The sequence below is a fragment of the Pongo pygmaeus genome, chromosome 11, assembly GCF_028885625.2.
Source record: "Pongo pygmaeus isolate AG05252 chromosome 11, NHGRI_mPonPyg2-v2.0_pri, whole genome shotgun sequence".
NCBI lineage: Eukaryota > Metazoa > Chordata > Mammalia > Primates > Hominidae > Pongo > Pongo pygmaeus.
Window position 1 is genome coordinate 68,821,743 of NC_072384.2, and position 20,794 is coordinate 68,842,536.

At 39.7% G+C, this 20,794-nt stretch overlaps 1 protein-coding gene across 1 annotated transcript in view; it reads right to left on the reverse strand.

Annotated features, from left to right (window-relative positions):
* The window catches only part of LRP2 (LDL receptor related protein 2), a 231,935-nt gene that overhangs the window by 96,855 nt on the left and 114,286 nt on the right, over positions 1 to 20,794 (reverse strand). Inside the window, exons 27-33 of the mRNA XM_054476935.2 lie at positions 20,415 to 20,626; positions 13,112 to 13,296; positions 11,846 to 12,074; positions 9,397 to 9,574; positions 7,706 to 7,834; positions 2,394 to 2,560; positions 1,294 to 1,437 (exon numbers count right to left, since the gene is read on the reverse strand). Coding sequence (XP_054332910.1) covers positions 1,294 to 1,437; positions 2,394 to 2,560; positions 7,706 to 7,834; positions 9,397 to 9,574; positions 11,846 to 12,074; positions 13,112 to 13,296; positions 20,415 to 20,626 — 1,244 coding nt within the window. The remainder of the gene's footprint in view (positions 1 to 1,293; positions 1,438 to 2,393; positions 2,561 to 7,705; positions 7,835 to 9,396; positions 9,575 to 11,845; positions 12,075 to 13,111; positions 13,297 to 20,414; positions 20,627 to 20,794) is intronic.

The window sequence follows — 20,794 nt, forward strand, 5'->3', positions numbered from 1 at the left end:
AAAAACAGTCGTCCGCACTCATCCATGGGGGATACATTCCAAGATCACCAATGGATGCATGAAACCTCAGATAGTACCGAACTCTACATAGGCTGTGTTCTTTGTCTACAGAGAGTGCTTTTTAGTATAGATACGTGCTCTAAATTAGCCACCAGGCTGCTGTGCGCCTTGTTCATCTTCAGTATCTTTCTGAATGCTCCAAAGAAAAATCGTCTTGCCAGCTGGTCCCCACCTAAAGCAGTGGAATGTCAGGGCTCTGCTAACTATCCCCCTCCAAAACCTTCTCTTTGCTTTGGGAAGTTTCACTTTCAAAATTATTATGAATTAATAATCCCTTCCATGTTTTACCCTTCTCTCAGAGTGGAGCAAACCAACACTAGTCAAGTTACCTCTGACTTACTTCATGTGATTTCATACCTGCGCCTCATCTAGAATTTCTTCTGGGAATTAGAGTAAAAAGAACACTTATCTTGAAGAAGAGAGTATCAAAGGAATTAGAATCAAGTTTCTGCTTTCTGTTTTGCTGTTAGAAAAACTGTACTGGAGCCATAGAAAGATTTCCATCTAAGAACAGAGGCAAACTATAAATTTGGTTGAGAACTGAAATAGCATTGAAGATTAGATGAGGAAACATAGTAAAAATTCCCTGCTTACCATAATGTTCCCTTTATGTTGAATTCCTTATGCAACTTTTATTTATCTTCTTATATATTATTTTGTAAATTACCTAAAATACTTTTATAGCAACAAGGTACTATTGATAATTAGGAGGAAACAAAATAGAGCAATAGAAAGCTCAAATAATTTATTTTTGCCAGCCAGGCGTGGTGGCTCATGCCTATAATCCCAACACTTTGGGAGGTCGAGGCGGGTGGATCACTTGAGGTCAGGCGTTCAAGACCAGCCTGGCCAACATGGTGAAACCCCGTCTCTACTAAAAATACAAAAAATTAACCAGGCATGGTGGTGCACGCCTGTAATCCCAGCTGCTTGGGTGGCTGAGACAGGAGAATTGCTTGAACCCAGGAGCCAGAGGTTGCAGTGAGCCAAGGTCTTGCCACTGCACTCCAGCCTGGGCGACAGAGTGAGACTTTGCCTAAAAAAAAAAAAAGAATTTTTTAAGGTGGTTTTCCTCTTTCACTTCAGAGACTTTGATAGTTAACACTAATATCTTTTCCCTTTTTCTTTTTGCTTAAAAATGATTCCAAAATCCATATGAGATCTATTCCTGAGACTAGAGTTTACATCAATCTAAATCCAATGTTTGTGTAAGTAGTATTATGGAATCATTACCTCGATTGACTGAGTTCTAGGATTGGTAGAATAAAGGTTTCTTGAAATCCAATCTAAGGCCAGGTTCATAGAAGGCCCCACCATAGATATAGAAGCAAATACTGTCCTGTTGGTGCCATCTGTCTTCACTCTGTGAATTTCACCCTGGAAAGAAAGACAAGGGGAGGTGAGCGGTTCCAAGGCCATGGCTCCTGCAAAAGAACCCTTTCTTCACTGTGGCTACTGCCAGCTGCTGTATTTCTTCAACACTCCTTACACTCAGAGGAAGGGCAAACAAAGGTTCAGCACCATTGGGTAGGCTTCAAATGATTTTTCAGTGTGTCACAGGAATACACAAGGCTTACCATTCAGGCTGTCTCAAGTACTGGCTACAGAGATAGTTCTTAACTACCACAAGCATACGAGTCATAAGAAAAATCCAAGTCACAGATGTGGATCAGAAGGCCAGGAGTATATTTTGTATATGGGTGACAAACATGAAACACAAAGATCTTTCTTCTCTTCCTCCTTTATAGTCTCTTTGCCCTTTCCCTATTCTTACAGGTTTTTTCCCTGAAGCCTGAAGAAAATGACCTATGAGGAAGAGAACTGGAGAAATGTTCATTCTTACCCTAGAGGCAAAGATTCTAAAGGATCCCCAGCACCACATCAAATGCTTTTACTAAATTCCCTTAGGGAACTACTACTTTTGTCTTGAGTTTTGATCATTTTTATATTCGTCGAATATTTTCTACTAGCTTAAGACTCCTCTAGGGGCAAGCATTGTGACTGCTGCTTCTTGGCACGTATTCTGTGGTTAGAAGCAGGTAATTCAGTGCAGGGCAAATCATAGGCACTTCTAGAAAATACTTGCTGAATGAATAAATAATACACAATAGCTTAAATTTGTTTCTTATTCTAAAGCTAAAGAGTGTTACGATTTTTGCTCCAGGCCAAGCTCACATTTATACCCCTCATTGAATCAAAAAACTTAAGGATAAATTTATTTCCACATTGTTTCCCTTTTACCCACATGACAAAAGTTTGCTTATAAGAAAACATCAGTGCAGGCAGGCTCCTCAAGAATAAATTATATACTTTGAATGTTATTCAAAACTTACTGGATTTTCAACCCAATAGATGTATTGCTCAGTGTCATCAAATTCAACATCTAAACCATTCTGTATCCCTGCTATGGGGACCATAGCATCATTGCTCTTCACGTCAGGATTAAGGGAGATTCCAAAAATTATATGTTGCCTTACAGTTATTAAGAAAGGTTGATCATCTGTGAAAATAGAAGAATATCAGTCAAAATCATATCCCACTATTCCCAGACATTTAGAGTAATGGAAGGCAATAGCCTGTTACCATCATATGGGCTAAAATGACATTGCAGCATTGCAGCAATAAATATAATGTACTTCATCAGACAAGCATGTGCATTTCCCAGGGTTTCAGTGGGCTGCTGGACCACAAGACCTCCAACCCCACAGACAACGCTGTCTGGACTTTTTCAAGGCAGGTTGGTATTTATCTTACTCTTCATTAAGTCCTTACTTACACTGATAAACCACCCATGTTTGCTAAACCTCACAGACAGGAAGTTCTTCCAGTTCTACACACAGACAAACCTCACTCGCACTGATCTCAGGGAAAGGAGAGTTGAGTTTTGAAAAAAAAAAGTGAAAAAAATCATTTAGACTATTCTTGTGAAAGGCAGCTTACTAGTTTTAAGAATGTTCCAAAAATAAAACAACACTACAAAGTGTTGCCTAGTATTTATTGAGACTTTAACTAATAAATAAATCCAATGTATAATCCTATCAGTTGTTACTTGACTAGCGTCTGTCTTCCCTATAAGATTTTAACTCCCAAAGGTCAATGACTGTGTCTGATTTGCTCGTTATTTTGTCCCAGGGCGTGGTACTCAGAGCCTGGCATAAAATAGTTGCCCAATAAATGTTTGCTAAGTAAATGGATGACCACATGACTGCATTAATGGATGAATGTATAAGTGAATAAGTAAACAGTATCTTCCAAAGTTCTCAAAACTGTCTGCACATTGTAATTTAAACATTCCCATAATATCTTAAACTATCAGTTCACTTATCTCCTTAATAGATAATAAAAGTTCCTTTTTCAAAAATAATTTAATCTTTATCCTGATCCCCATCAAGAGTGGGGTTTTAAAATTCCTCTCTGAGAAAAGGAAAACTTTTGAATCTAAGTTCTGGGTTAAGATATATGTATAAGATATATCACATATTAAGACAAAGTATGAAATGATTAATCATTACACAACTTTCATAAGCTAAAAATGATGTTTTCATTATTTTTATAATCCAGGAAGCTTTCCATCTTCAGCAGGATGACTTGGTCATTTTTTGTTTATTTATTTTCACAACTCATTAGCTTTTCCTTGTTCCTATCATTTCTATTATTGAGAAATAACCCAGTCTTTATTAACCTAGGACAAATTTAAATTTAATCTAATGTAAATTTCACAACTATTAATGCTTTACATTTTTCAAGTACTACAATGTGGAGTCTTCCACAACAAGCCTGCAAAGTTGTTTTCAGCTGGAGCAAATGAGATTTGCAGGAGCTCTGTGACTTCTGCAGGAAACGGTAATAGGAGATGGACCCTGGCTCATTCACTTCCAACCCCTTCTTCTCTCAGCTGCTCCACATTGCCTCTCTTCTGAAAAACTGCAATTGCAATAAAAATCGCCTCTCATTGATTGAGAATATGTGCCATACTGCATGCATCAGGTAAGTATTTCCCTTAATTTATCTCCCTCAAGTTTCCTAATCTTGTTTGTTAGATAGGTCCTCCCTCAATTTGCAAATAAGACACAAAGAAATCAAGCAATTTAAACAAGGTCACACAACCAGGACTCCTGGACTCCAAAATCTACGTTTTTCATCACTACACTGCAAATACCGCAGGCCAGGTACTATTTCTTGAGTATCAAATTACCACTCATTTCATTTGGTTTAACTGCAATAGTAAAAATAAATAAATAAATAAATAAATAAATAAATAAATAAAAATGCTAGATTATGAGTTTCAGCTGTACCAATAAATTATATTGAGATGATATTTAATTATTTATTATCTGTTATTAACGTTCACTGGCTCAGTAGAAACTATCTCTGTCCCAGTTTTAAGGGAGACTTTAAATTTTTACTCACTCACCTAAGATCTGATGCTGCCCTTTTGAATGGGTCATCTCCCTTTGCTTAATTGGAATAATTCTCAACCAAAGCATTGTTTAGGGCCTAAAAACTTTGCATATCTCATCCATTATGCACGGGCCTTCTTGACTCTTCCATGGTGCTCTTCCCTTAATCACCACCTGCTTCTACTCCTTCCTGGGAATCATGTCTCAAGCCCTTTATCTGACAACTGCTGATGTACTGAGAATGTTTACCACCAATGAACATTTGCAGGCAATGGACCAGAGAACAGGATCTCCTGTAATGCTGCGCCGGCTGAAACTGTGAGCGTCATGGTGGGGGATGATGCCAGGGGAGTAATAGAAAGGAAGTGGCCAGTAAGACAACAGGTGGCACAGGGAGATGCCTGAAAAGTGCTATATGGGAAAGCAAAAAGAAGTGACTTCACAACACTGCACACATTTCTAAGGAGCAAACGGGTAAAAATCAGAGGACTGGGGAAGTAACAAAAATGGATATTGGAGAGCTTGTCATTCACTCAACATTTACTGGGTGCCACCATGTACCACGAAGTGCCACAGGCAATAAGCATACATCTACAGACCAGGTAGAGGCTTTATCCTCAAGGAACGTAGTATCTAGAGGGCAAGACCAAGTATATGAGCCCTTACAATTAATTATGACAATGGCGTGAAGGGGTAGGCACAGAATCATCTAGGGTTGGATGGAAAGGAGTTCAAGAGGTGGTGACAGTTAAGTAGATCAATGTGTCTCTGTCTTTTGAAGTTAAAGATCATCTTTTCATTTCTATTTTCCATGTCATAATCCCACTAATGTTAGTGTCAGCAGAATCATGAAGACACTATAGTCAGGAATGAGAACTCAATGTTCTAATTGAACGACAATATATATGACCCCCAAACCTAGGTCTCCTCCTTAAGTCATACCCTGCACAAGCTGATCAGCACTGCAGCCTTCCCTGGAGCAAGGACAAGGAGTGTTCTCTTATCTTGCACAAAATCACTGAAGCAAGTGCCTTGTGCCCCTGAGACTGAGTCAGAAGTCTATTTGTATTTGGAGTAAATTTAGGGGTGCTGAGGTGATGTTTGGCTTGAGTTTTGTTTGTTTATTTGGTTTTGGCATTGTGGGGAATATATTTTCTAAAGAATTTAAAAAGTCTCATACAGAGAAAGCACTCATTATAACATAAAATTAGAAATAAATAGAACCATCTCATAATTCCCCTATCCAACTGTAACCACTATTGGCACTTGTGTGTTTTTGCTTCCAGACTTTTTTAATGCATGTTTTTACAAGGCCAATATTGTGCAGTATCTGCTTCTTGTACTTAACAGCATCACAGAAGCACTTCTACATACATTCCAGCCACTTAGTAAACACTAGTTTAAAAGCTATTCAACAATCAAATCAAGTAAAATGTTTACACCTATAAATGTTAACAAGTTTTCTAAACTTCTTGTTGGGAAAAAAAAATGTGGAAACCTTTTTTCAGTTAACATATATTGGCAATCAGTTACTCAGCTGGTGCTCTGAAACCTACTGGGAAATACTAAAAAAGTTCCACTTCAGTAAAGTCAACCCATGAGAAAACCACTAGTGGAATTATTTGTGAAACAACAAAAGGCACTATTTAAAATTAACACTTATCAATCATCATCAGAGAGTAATATTGATTACACCAACCCCCAATGTGCAATTTAACAATCTTTGTGTGCTGAAAGAATGCTTTGTATCCGAAATGTCTACAGCCCAGTTTAATCTTCTCCTGAAAGACTCTAGGGACACACTAAATTAAACAATGTCAACCAGGATTAGGTACATAATAAGTCTCTGAGGAAAAATGGCAAATGCCAGTCCCTCTGTGAGAATTACCAATAATTAAAATCTTTCATCATGAAAATATCACTGCACAATATTACATGCCGATGGAATTTGATTTTCAGTAAGCCTACATCTGCATAATATCTAAACACTAAAAGTTTCCTGAATTCAGTATATATTTTCCATTCCAGATTAGAACTAAATTTCCTTCTAGATTAGGACTCTATTATCTCTTAATTTAGGAATATGTGATCATTAAACATTTAAGTTGAACTTGTCTACAACAATTTTCATCAGTATCAAAATATATTCATTCACTTCTCTTCACTGAGAAATGAAAGGGAACTTGGGTTTAGAGTAACTTCTTAGATTTTTAAGCAATAAGGAATTATATTTTTAAGTGTATTATATACAAGTACACACTCCAGAAGAAATCTCTTTTGTGAACTGGCTGCAACTATTCCTTCTTTTCTTACTCCCTTAAGTGCTTGGTATAATCCTCCACACACTCTTCAATCGACCCAATAAAATATCTCTAGGATGAGATAAACATTAAATTGCTCAAATAGTCACTTGTAATATCTCATACAGACACAATTCTCCTTCTTAAAGTATCAGATGGTAATAGTAACAGTACTGAAATTGGAGTCAGAAGACCCAGGCTAGAACACTCATTAACTATTGGTTACAAGAATGAAAATGAGACAATGGAGCCAGGTGCAGTGGTTCATGTCTGTAATCCCAGCACTTTGGGAGGCTAAGGCAAGTGGATGGCCTGAGGGCAGAACTTGGAGACCAGCCTGGGCAACATGGCAAAACCCGGTCTCTACAAAAAATACAAAAATTAGCCGGGTGTGGTGGCATGTGCCTATAGTCTCATCTACTCAGGAGGCTGAGGTGGGAGAATCACATGGGCCCAGAAAGTGGAGGCTACAGTGAGCTATGATTACGCCATTGCACTATAGTCTGGGCATCAGAGCAAGACCCTGTCTCAGAAAAAAAAAAAAAGAAAGAAAAAAGAAAAAAAAAAAGAGGGAGAAAGAGACAATGGACATGAAAAATGAAGCTGTACACAAACGTTGAGAATGTTTACTTCTTAGGTGCAGAATTTGGAACTTCCCATTATCGTGGCTTGTCAGAGAAGTCTAACTGTACCCAGGTGAGAGAAAATATGAGCTTACAGATTGTTCAATTACATGCACAGATAACATTAGTTCCATATACAGAAACTATATTACAACCAAGGCACACAGTGACATCACCCCATACAACACACATCATTCCGCAGACACCTGAGGAATCAAAGGACACAGCACATGTTCAGTTGCAATTGGGTTTAGAGTTTCCACGCTTGGCACAAACTATGACCAGCTCCATCTTCAGAGCACACATAAGGAGCATACTATACCTCTCAAGCAATTCAGGAGATCAGGAGACAGACTCCATCCTGAAGGACAAACACAGGAGTAAAAATGAGGCCCCTGTGAGGAAAGCAGGCAGAGATGGCTGCAGCGGGAAAAAGCGCATGGATTCACGGCTGCATGAGAAAGAGAAAAAACCACCAATAAGTGGAAAACCTCCACATTAAAATCAAAACAGAGTCATGCTCTTAGTGTCCTTCCAGAAGCCCCAGTACTGGGAGGCTTAAGTACGTTGTTAACCCTGTTGTTTTCTTTTGTTTAGTTTTCACTGAACTACTCACACTTTCAACTTCCCTAGCATTAGGCTTTCAACTTAGAATTCATAAGAGACACGAGAGAGGAGAATGACTCAAGGTTACAGATCAATCCAGTCTATAACTGGATTATGAACAAGCAGCCACTGAGTAATCTGGAACTCGTAATAGAAATATGATACCAAATAATCTGTCTCCTTGCCTGACCTAAAAGAGATCTTTTTGCATTAAAAAAAAAAATTGTGTGTTTGATGTGTGACCTTGTAGTTTACCTAGAGTTTTCCAGATTTTGGTTAGATAATAACCTTTTATTTTTCTACTGATGATATCTCTGTGTGTCTCTGCACCTTGAAAATCAGGATTCTGTGTGGTCCCCACACACAGGATGTTCCCTAGATCCTATATATTCTTATTACACATACCATGTTATTAATAGATTATTAATCCATTCATTCACCAGAAAAATGGTAGGTATTCACTGTATACCAAACACCATTCTAAGCACTGGGGACGCTATAAAAGCGGAGTATATATTCGAGCAAAAAGAAACAACTCAGAGAGAGAGAGAGAGAGATTTCAGAACATGAGGATAAAGAGCGAAAGAATTATGAGGGGGTGGCTATTTTAGGTAGAGTGGTCAATGAGGGCCTCTCTGAGAAAGTGACATTTGGCTAGAATCCTAAATGGCACGTGAAGCAACTCATGCAGAGATCTGGAAGAGAGATGTTCCACGCAGAGGGAAGAGCTAGCGCAGAAGCTGAGAGGCGGGAGTCGCCTGCTGTGCTTTTGGACCATAATGAAGTCCAATGTGGCAACAGTGAGTGGGATAAGAGAGCAGGGAAATAGCAGCGACCACATGCTGAAGGGTGTGAGAAACAATTGGAGAGTTTTGAGGAGAGAGGATTAAGTGAAGATTAAGTGACTTATCTCCCTCTCCCACCAGAAAGAATAGTACGGACGCCAAATCTTTCACCTAGCCACCCATACCATACACTTTAGGACAACTAGTGCTGGCTACAGCAGAGCACCTAGAAGGCAGTGGTGCCATAATAAACTAGTCCTAAAAGTAAGCTGCTTTCAATCAGAGTGATAGCGGTAAGAGGATTGAAGGCACTATCTGGTCTGTACTCCATTTGTCAGCTGAGGAAACGGAGACTCATGTGAGGATCACAGAGGTAGCAGCCAAATGCTGAAATGATATAATCCAGATGTGCTGTTATTATACCCTAGGTTTGAATTTTCCATGGTAAATAAAAGTAATGGCAATGTCAGGACTGGGGAAAGTATATAGTGGGGTGGTTTGTAAAGAGAAAAGGAAAATGTATTGCCCAAACAAATGGGTCTGTAACAGTGTGCATTTAGCATTCCCAGGGTCAGCGTTTTCCAAGCTACTCCTAGGCAGGATGTTTCTCTGTATCACTCACAATTTGGTTGTTTTGAAGGATGAACTGCAACAATCCCAAGGGGCCATTGAATATTATACATTACAACTGACTGATTCCCTCCATGCCACTTGTTGGCTCGCATAACCCGACGAGTAGCACGGTCAGTCCAGTACACAGAGTCTTCAAAGAGAGTTAGGGCATAGGGATGCCGTATAATCTGTGAGGCAGAAGAGAACAGTGAGACCTCATCCAAAAATCAAAGCCAAGGTGCACTGAGTCAAAGAGAATATCTGCTCAAGAAGACGGTTTCCTTTAGTCATTATTTAATAAAAACACAAGGAAGTCATTGTGCAAAAGAGTGGCAAAAAATACACAATTCGTCCTATATCCCACTAAACCATTCAAGAGCCTTTCACATACCACATGTCATTTACTCTTTATGTTTGTCTTGGTAATTAGACTGGGCATCTATTTTACAAATGAAAACAAAACTGAAGCACAAAAAGCAAGGTGACATATCAGGATCACCTACTAGTTAAAAGTTAGATGGAACTAGAGAGCTTAGAGTCTCCTCATCTCCCACTCCCACGCCCCAGCCCTCACTCCATCACCAGCACCCTTGTGCCTGCTATTTCCACGGTATTGTGCTGCCACTCACTGATTCACATCAGTCTGTTATAGTTTAGGTGCATCTTTCCTTCAAGTCACAGCAACTATACAATGGCAATTTTTTCTCTTTTTAAAATTATTATTTATTTATTTTTTTAAATTTTACTTTAAGTTCTGGGATACATGTGCAGACCGTGCAGGTTTGTTACATAGGTGTACATGTGCCATGGTGGTTTGCTGCACCCATCAACCCATCATCTAGGTTTTAACCCTCACATGCATTAGATATTTGTCTTAATGCTCTCCCTCCCCTTGCCCCCACCCACTGAAAGGCCCTGGTGTGTGATGTTCCCCTCCCTGTGTGCGTGTGATGTTCCCCTCCCTGGGTGCATGTGTTCTCATTGTTCAACTCACTTATGAGTGACAACATGCGGTGTTTGGTTTTCTGTTCTTGTGTTAGTTTGCTGCAAATGACAGTTTCCAGCTTCATTCATATCCCTGCAAAGGACATGAACTCATTCTTTTTTATGGCTGCTTAGTATTCCATGATGTATATGTCTATCATTAATGGGCATTTGTGTTAGTTCCAAGTCTTTGCTATTGTAAATAGTGCTGCAATAACATATGCGTGCATGTGTCTTTATAGTAGAATGATTTATAATCCTTTGGGTATATACCCAGTAATGGGGTTGCTGGGTCAAATGGTATTTCTGGTACTAGATCCCTGAGGAATTGCCACACTATCTTCCACAATGGTTGAACTAATTTACACTCCCACCAACAGTGTAAAAGCATTCCTATTTTTAATGGGGGTCAACAACAGCTCTTTGATAAAATATCTATTTTCTTTATTTTCCCATTTAACTTGTGAAAATAAATTCAATAGAATTTATTGAATAAAAAATATTACGTAAAGAACAGGACTGAGAAATATAAATCTAGTTAATTTTTTTTTTTTTTTTTTTGAAAACAGGGTCTCACTCTGTCACCCAGGCTGGAGTACAATGGCACAATCACAGCTCACTACAGCCTTGACCTCCCTGGATTCAGGCGATCCTCCCACCTCAGCCTCCCAAGTAGTTGGGACTATAGGCACACACCACCATGCCCAGCTAATTTTTGTATTTTTTTGGAGAAATGGGGTTTTGCCATGTTACCCAGGCTGGTCTTGAACTCCTGGGCTCAAGCGATCCACCAACCTCAGCCTCCCAAACTGCTAGGATTACAGATGTGAGACAATGTGCCTGGCCAAGTTAAGTTATAAATTTTTGCTTGAAAAAAAATTTTTTTTTTTTTTTAGATGGAGTCTCGCTCTGTCACCTAGGCTGGAGTGCAGTGACGCAATCTCAGCTCACTGCAACCTCTGCCTCCCGGGTTCAGGCAATTTTCCTGTCTCAGCTTCCCGAGTAGCTGAGACTATAGGCGTGTGCTACCACACTGGCTAATTTGTGTATTTTTAGTAGAGATGAGGTTTCACCATGTTGGCCAGGCTGGTCTCAAACTCCTGACCTCAGATGATCCACCCACCTTGGCCTCCCAAAGTGCTAGGATTACAGGCGTGAGCCACCGCGCCCGGCCACTTGACACAATTTTTAAAGGTATAGAAGCAACAGATTCACATCTACAGCTCAACTAAATCACACGAGCTATAAAAATCCTTCCTGGATATGGCACAATCTGACCATGAACTGGAATGAAAATATTCATTTTCCGGTTAGTCATATGGGATAGACTGCCTCTCACTGTTGCTGGTATTTCCTGGATTGACCTGACAATGTCTATGACACAAAAATTAATTTCTTAGCTTTTCTGATACTCGTCTGATTTCTACCTATCCACGACTGTAGTTTTAATTTGGTTTTCCTCACCACCAACTTACCAAATCACTGGCTATCACCTGTCTCCGATGGTGTCCACTATAATCACAAAAGTCCATGTAATCAAGATAGGAGTCCATGAAGTAGAGCAGTCTGTTGGGGTAGTCAATAGTTAAGCCGCAGGGCCAGAAGATCTTGTCCTGGACGATGACAGTGCGCATGCTGCCGTCCATGCTGGCTCGCTCGATGCGAGGGTGGTGGCCCCAGTCAGACCAGAACAGTAGATGCTCACTGGGAAAGGGAATGAGTTACCAATTGGAGGGGACGTATTTAAATATTAAAAATAACTGTCATTTTAAATAATACAACATCCTGTTTATGCCCTGCTTAAAATAAATCATCTTTGGTTCAGAATATATTCACAGAGTTTATTATTTTCTCTAAGTGTCACAAAGCAAAACTGTCATAACACAATCACAACCCATCTGGGTATTTTTATAATGTTCATACAACATGTAATACATAATGTCATAACGTAGTACATTATGACATTGAAATGTCTCAATGCCAATTCATGTTTGTTTATAATCCACAAATAGTTGATCTAGAAAAACCCATCTGTCCTTGTTTGTCTACCCTGTCATGTTTTTAGATAAGGAAATCAATTTATTCTTCAGCAGGGATTCATCATAAATTTCAGTGGTGTGTAATACTTTACAATATCTAGGAAGTCAACATCACATTGAACATAACTTGCCTAATTTACCATCCTGCAGAAAAGAATCTAAGTTATAAAATATAAGTAAATTCAGGGAAAGAAATCCTCAAAGATTTCCAAACACACGGGGGGAATTTCTCTATCTTCCCTTCAGGATCAGCAGGCAAAAACTGCCTTCCTTGTATGACTTAAAAGGGAGCTCTACTAAACAACATAAAACTGAAGCAGAAAAATCCAGCTTTTTTGTTGTATAATCATGAGTTGTCAAAGTTACATCAAACTGGCCCCTCTATGGACTATTACTGCATGCAGTAATTAGAAACTTAATTTTTAATTATATGACATTTCAAAAATTGTTTTGCCAAGCTAATAAATCAATGTGATCTTAAAATAAAGTAAACAATCAATTGCTCTTATGTACTTTATGAAAAGGATGATTCAGATGAAGGAGAGATAGCAACATCCAGTTGGACACCTACCATGTTTAAACAAGGGATCATTTAAAATTTTCCATATCAACAACATGCATATCAACTACATCATGTTATTGTTGTTTTTCCCTCATCATAACCATGTCGAGGCAACATAATTTAAAAAAAAAAAGTCTTACTTCATTCTGGGATCTAATGCTAGTCCTCTTGGATTTGTTAGGTTTTTACTAATCAGCACAGTCCGGTGGCTCCCATCAATTTTGGAGACTTCAATTGTTTCCAGAGCATAGTCTGTCCAGTAAAGATTACGACCTACCCAATCTATTGCAATAGTTTCAGTCAAGATGATGCTACTGTCAAATACCTAAAGACAAAAGTGAATAAAGAGTGAATTCTAGAGCAAATAAATGAATGCAAACACGGCTATTATATAAAAATCTAGAAGATGGCCGAATAGGAACAGCTCCGGTCTACAGCTCCCAGCGCGAGCGACGCAGAGGACGCGTGATTTCTGCATTTCCATCTGAGGTACCGTGTTCATCTCACTAGGGAGTGCCAGACAGTGGGTGCAGGTCAGTGGGTGAGTGCACCGTGCGCCAGCCGAAGCAGGGGCGAGGCATTGCCTCACTCGGGAAGCGCAAGGGGTCAGGGAGTTCCCCTTCCAGAGGTGACAGACGGCACCTGGAAAATCGGGCCACTCCCACCCGAATACTGTGCTTTTCCGACGGGCTTAGGAAACGGTGCCCCAGGAGAGTATAGCCCGCACCTGGCTCAGAGGGTCCTACGCCCACGGAGTCTCGCTGATTGCTAGCACAGCAGTTTGAGATCAAGCAGCAAGTCGGCAGCGAGGCTGGGGGAGGGGTGCCCGCCATTGCCCAGGCTCGCTTAGGTAAACAAAGCAGCCTGGAAGCTTGAACTGGGTGGAGCCCACCACAGCTCAAGGAGGCCTGCCTGCCTCTGTAGGCTCCACCTCTGGGGGCAGGGCACAGACAAACAAAAAGACAGCAGTAACCTCTGCAGACTTAAATGTCCCTGTCTGACAGCTGTGAGGAGAGCAGTGGTTCTCCCAGCACGCAGCTGCAGATCTGAGAACGGGCTGACTGCCTCCTCAAGTGGGTCCCTGACCCCTGACCCCCGAGCAGCCTAACTGGGAGGCACCCCCCAGCAGGGGCAGACTGACACCTCACACGGCCGGCCAGGTACTCCAACAGACCTGCAGCTGAGGGTTCTGTCTGTTAGAAGGAAAACTAACAGAAAGGACATCCACACCAAAAACCCATCTGTACATCACCATCATCAAAGACCAAAAGTAGATAAAACCACAAAGATGGGGAAAAAACAGAGCAGAAAAACTGGAAACTCTAAAAACCAGAGTACCTCTCCTCCTCCAAAGGAACGCAGTTCCTCACCAGCAACGGAACAAAGCTGGACGGAGAATGACTTTGACGAGCTGAGAGAAGAAGGCTTCAGACGATCAAATTACTCCGAGCTACGGGAGGATATACAATCCAAAGGCAAAGAAGTTGAAAAATTTGAAAAAAATTTAGAAGAATGTATAACTAGAATAACCAATACAGAGAAGTGCTTAAAGGAGCTGATGGAGCTGAAAACCAAGGCTCGAGAACTACGTGAAGAATGCAGAAGCCTCAGGAGCCGATGCGATCAAATGGAAGAAAGGGTATCAGCCCTGGAAGATGAAATGAATGAAATGAAGCGAGAAGGGAAGTTTAGAGAAAAAAGAATAAAAAGAAACGAGCAAAGCCTCCAAGAAATGTGGGACTATGTGAAAAGACCAAATCTACGTCTGATTGGTGTACCTGAAAGTGATGGGGAGAATGGAAACAAGTTGGAAAACACTCTGCAGGATATTATCCAGGAGAACTTCCCCAATCTAGCAAGGCAGGCCAACATTCAGATTCAGGAAATACAGAGAACGCCACAAAGATACTCTTCGAGAAGAGCAACTCCAAGACACATAATTGTCAGATTCACCAAAGTTGAAATGAAGGAAAAAATGTTAAGGGCAGCCAGAGAGAAAGGACGGGTTACCATCAAAGGGAAGCCCATCAGACTAACAGCGGATCTCTCGGCAGAAACCCTACAAGCCAGAAGAGAGTGGGGGCCAATATTCAACATTCTTAAAGAAAAGAATTTTCAACCCAGAATTTCATATCCTGCCAAACTAAGCTTCATAAGTGAAGGAGAAATAAAATACTTTACAGACAAGCAAATGCTGAGAGATTTTGTCACCACCAGGCCTGCCCTAAAAGAGCTCTTGAAGGAAGCGCTAAACATGGAAAGGCACAACCGGTACCAGCCACTGCAAAATCATACCGAAATGTAAAGACCATTGAGACTAGGAAGAGACTGCATCAACTAACGAGCAAAACATCGAGCTAACATCATAATGACAGGATCAAATTCACACATAACAATATTAACTTTAAATGTAAATGGACTAAATGGTCCAATTAAAAGACACAGACTGGCAAATTGGATAAAGACTCAAGACCCATCAGTGTGCTGTATTCAGGAAACCCATCTCACGTGCAGAGACACACATAGGCTCAAAATAAAAGGATGGAGGAAGATCTACCAAGCAAATGGAAAACAAAAAAAGGCAGGGGTTGCAATCCTAGTCTCTGATAAAACAGACTTTAAACCAACAAAGATCAAAAGAGACAAAGAAGGCCATTACATAATGGTAAAGGGATTAATTCAACAAGAAGAGCTAACTATCCTAAATATATATGCACCCAATACAGGAGCACCCAGATTCATAAAGCAAGTCCTGAGTGACCTACAAAGAGACTTAGACTCCCACACATTAATAATGGGAGACTTTAACACCCCACTGTCAACATTAGACAGATCAACGAGACAGAAAGTCAACAAGGATACCCAGGAATTGAACTCAGCTCTGCACCAAGCAGACCTAATAGACATCTACAGAACTCTCCACCCCAAATCAACAGAATATACATTTTTTTCAGCACCACACCACACCTATTCCAAAATCGACCATATCCTTGGAAGTAAAGCTCTCCTCAATAAATGTAAAAGAACAGAAATTGTAACAAACTGTCTCTCAGATCACAGTGCAATCAAGCTAGAACTCAGGATTAAGAATCTCACTCAAAACCGCTCAACTACGTGGAAACTGAACAACCTGCTCCTGAATGACTACTGGGTACATAACGAAATGAAGGCAGAAATAAAGATGTTCTTTGAAACCAACGAGAACCAAGACACAACATACCAGAATCTCTGGGATGCATTCAAAGCAGTGTGTAGAGGGAAATTTATAGCACTAAATGCCCACAAGAGAAAGCAGGAAAGATCCAAAATTGACACCCTAACATCACAATTAAAAGAACTAGAAAAGCAAGAGCAAACACATTCAAAAGCTAGCAGAAGGCAAGAAATAACTAAAATCAGAGCAGAACTGAAGGAAATAGAGACACAAAAAACCCTTCAAAAAATAAATGAATCCAGGAGCTGGTTTTTTGAAAGGATCAACAAAATTGATAGACCGCTAGCAAGATTAATAAAGAAAAAAAGAGAGAAGAATCAAATAGATGCAATAAAAAATGATAAAGGGGATATCACCACTGATCCCACAGAAATACAAACTACCATCAGAGAATATTACAAACACCTCTATGCAAATAAACTAGAAAATCTAGAAGAAATGGATAAATTCCTCAACACATACACCCTCCCAAGACTAAACCAAGAAGAAGTTCAATCTCTGAATAGACCAATAACAGGAGCTGAAATTATGGCAATAATCAATAGCTTACCAACCAAAAAAATCCAGGACCAGATGGGTTCACAGCCGAATTCTACCAGAGGTACAAGGAGGAGCTGGTACCATTCCTTCTGAAACTATTCCAATCAATAGAAAAAGAAGGAATCCTCCCTAACTCATTTTATGAGGCCAGCATCATCCTGATACCAAAGCCTGGCAGAGACACAACAAAAAAAGAGAATTTTAGACCAATATCCTTGATGAACATTGATGCAAAAATCCTCAATAAAATACTGGCAAACAGAATCCAGCAGCACATTAAAAAGCTTATCCACCATGATCAAGTGGGCTTCATCCCTGGGATGCAAGGCTGGTTCAATATACGCAAATCAATAAATGTAATCCAGCATATAAACAGAACCAAAGACAAAAACCACATGATTATCTCAATAGATGCAGAAAAGGCCTTTGACAAAATTCAACAACCCTTCATGCTAAAAACTCTCAATAAATTAGGAATTGATGGGATGTATCTCAAAATAATAAGAGCTATTTATGACAAACCCACAGCCAATATCATACTGAATGGGCAAAAACTGAAAGCATTCCCTTTGAAAACTGGCACAAGACAGGGATGCCCTCTCTCGCCACTTCTATTCAACATAGTGTTGGAAGTTCTGGCCAGGGCAATTAGGCAGGAGAAGGAAATCAAGGGTATTCAATTAGGAAAAGAGGAAGTCAAATTGTCCCTGTTTGCAGATGACATGATAGTATATCTAGAAAACCCCATTGTCTCAGCCCAAAATCTCCTTAAGCTGATAAGCAACTTCAGCAAAGTCTCAGGATACAAAATCAATGTGCAAAAATCACAAGCATTCTTATACATCAATAACAGACAAACAGAGAGCCAAATCATGAGTGAACTCCCATTCACAATTGCTTCAAAGAGAATAAAATACCTAGGAATCCAACTTACAAGGGATGTGAAAGACCTCTTCAAGGAGAACTACAAACCACTGCTCAAGGAAATAAAAGAGGATACAAACAAATGGAAGAACATTCCATGCTCATGGGTAGGAAGAATCAATATCATGAAAATGGCCATCCTTCCCAAGGTAATTTACAGATTCAATGCCATCCCCATCAAGCTACCAATGACTTTCTTCACAGAATTGGAAAAAACTACTTTAAAGTTCATATGGAACCAAAAAAGAGCCCGCATCGCCAAGTCAATCCTAAGCCAAAAGAACAAAGCTGGAGGCATCACGCTACCTGACTTCAAACTATACTACAAGGCTACAGTAACCAAAACAGCATGGTACTGGTACCAAAACAGAGATATAGATCAATGGAACAGAACAGAGCCGTCAGAAATAATGCCACATATCTACAACCATCTGATCTTTGACAAACCTGAGAAAAACAAGAAATGGGGAAAGGATTCCCTATTTAATCAATGGTGCTGGGAAAACTGGCTAGCCATATGTAGAAAGCTGAAACTGGATCCCTTCCTTACACCTTATACAAAAATCAATTCAAGATGGATTAAAGACTTAAATGTTAGACCTAAAACCATAAAAACCCTAGAAGAAAACCTAGGCAATACCATTCAGGACATAGGCATGGGCAAGGACTTCATGTCTAAAACACCAAAAGCAATGGCAACAAAAGCCAAAATTGACAAATGGGATCTAATTAAACTAAAGAGCTTCTGCACAGCAAAGGAAACTACCATCAGAGTGAACAGGCAACCTACAAAATGGGAGAAAATTTTCGCAACCTACTCATCTGACAAAGGGCTAATATCCAGAATCTACAATGAACTCCAACAAATTTACAAGAAAAAAACAAACAACCCCATCAAAAAGTGGGCGAAGGACATGAACAGACACTTCTCAAAAGAAGACATTTATGCAGCCAAAAGACACATGAAAAAATGCTCACCATCACTGGCCATCAGAGAAATGCAAATCAAAACCACAATGAGATACCATCTCACACCAGTTAGAATGGCGATCATTAAAAAGTCAGGAAACAACAGGTGCTGGAGAGGATGTGGAGAAATAGAAACACTTTTACACTGTTGGTGGGACTGTAAACTAGTTCAACCCTTGTGGAAGTCAGTGTGGCGATTCCTCAGGGATCTAGAACTAGAAATTCCATTCGACCCAGCCATCCCATTACTGGGTATATACCCAAAGGACTATAAATCATGCTGCTATAAAGACACATGCACACGTATGTTTATTGCCGCATTATTCACAATAGCAAAGACTTGGAACCAACCCAAATGTCCAACAATGATAGACTGGATTAAGAAAATGTGGCACATCTACACCATGGAATACTATGCAGCCATAAGAAATGATGAGTTCACGTCCTTTGTAGGGACATGGATGAAATTGGAAATCATCATTCTCAGTAAACTATCGCAAGAACAAAAAACCAAACACCGCATATTCTCACTCATAGGTGGGAATTGAACAATGAGAACACATGGACACAGGAAGGGGAACATCACACTTCAGGGACTGTTGTGGGTTGGGGGGAGGGGGGAGGGATAACATTGGGAGATATACCTAATGCTAGATGACGAGTTGGTGGGTGCAGTGCACCAGCACGGCACATGTATACATATGTAACTTACTGCACATTGGGCACATGTACCATAAAACCTAAAGTATAATAATAATAATAATAATAATAATTACAATAAAAGAAAAAGAAAAAAAAAAAAAAGAATAATTAACATAAAATTCACCCTCCTATTATATTTTAAGTATGCAATACAGTATTCACAGCTATAAGCACTCTGCTGTAAATTAGACCTCCTGAACTTATTTATGTGGTATATCTAAAACTTTGTACTCTAATCACACCTATGCATCACAGCTCCTGGCCAGTCTACCCTCTGCTTCTGAGTTTGTTTTTTTGATATTTCAAATACAAGTGGAATCATTTAGTAAAAAAAAAAAAAAAAAAAAAAAAAAAAAAAAAAAAATCTAGATTAAACCATCTAACTTGTCCTATAATTACTTGTGGGGATTAGAAAATTTTGTCCCCTCATGTAGCTAACCACCAAATCAACAGTAGGGTTTTCCGAGAAAAGTATACAAGATTTTGTCACACTGAATATTCTAAGATAACTTCATTGTTGGGTTAGTGCATAGTTTCGTTTTGGTATCAAAAGTTTTTGCAATTAAGAAAAAGCTCTATCCATTTGCTTAGTTGGCAACATTACAAAACGTTATAGTGTTTGCATGCAAAGAATAATATCTCTATTAATTAAGCACCAACAATTATAAAATACAGTTGTAAGAGGCAAAGGAAATGTAACTATCAGGAGCCAAGAAACTGAAATTCTGGGAAATGGATTGAGAAATATCACTAAATTAAAGCTAAGAAAAGCAACTCCTTAACTTTCCTGCCTTTTCCTCTGCTCTCATCCACAAGAAAAGACTGCAAAAGGAACCGTAAAGACATTGTGAGGTCTCTGCATCACCTGACCTGGAATTCAGAATCATACATCTGCATTTAGAGGCCACCCTCCTATCTAAAACAGCCATAAATTCGTAGTTATGAACATGCAAGTCTCTTGGGTGTGATGTGGCCCAGAAGGTACCATGAGAGCTACCCAGATGAGGTAGGGCCTTCTCTCACTGGTGAATAACAGCAAACAGACCCAAGACAGAGGAACTAGCCAGGCCAAAGGTCAACAGAAATGTACTTACCACTCTTCTGTCCGTTCCATTTTGAAACGCACTCCAGGTTTTACCCTGAGTTGCATCAGACCAAAAGATACGACCACTAATTGAATCAAAATCAACAGCTACAATGTAAGAACCATTCTCGACCAGTGAATAGATATTGTGGACCTGGGAGGTGACACTGTCGGCAATAATTTTGTTCTGACTTGCCACAAGTAACAGCAGACTCTCAGATGCTGTTCAAGAAAAAAATGCAAAAATGTCAATGATACTAGGAGAAAACACAAAACAATTCTGTGAAACTTTTGATTCAGTACTTTTTGTAACAGAAAGAAGGTGTAATTCCAAACTGTAAGTTGGTGGGGAGGGGAGGAAACCCCATAAGAATGATTTTAATCACTTCA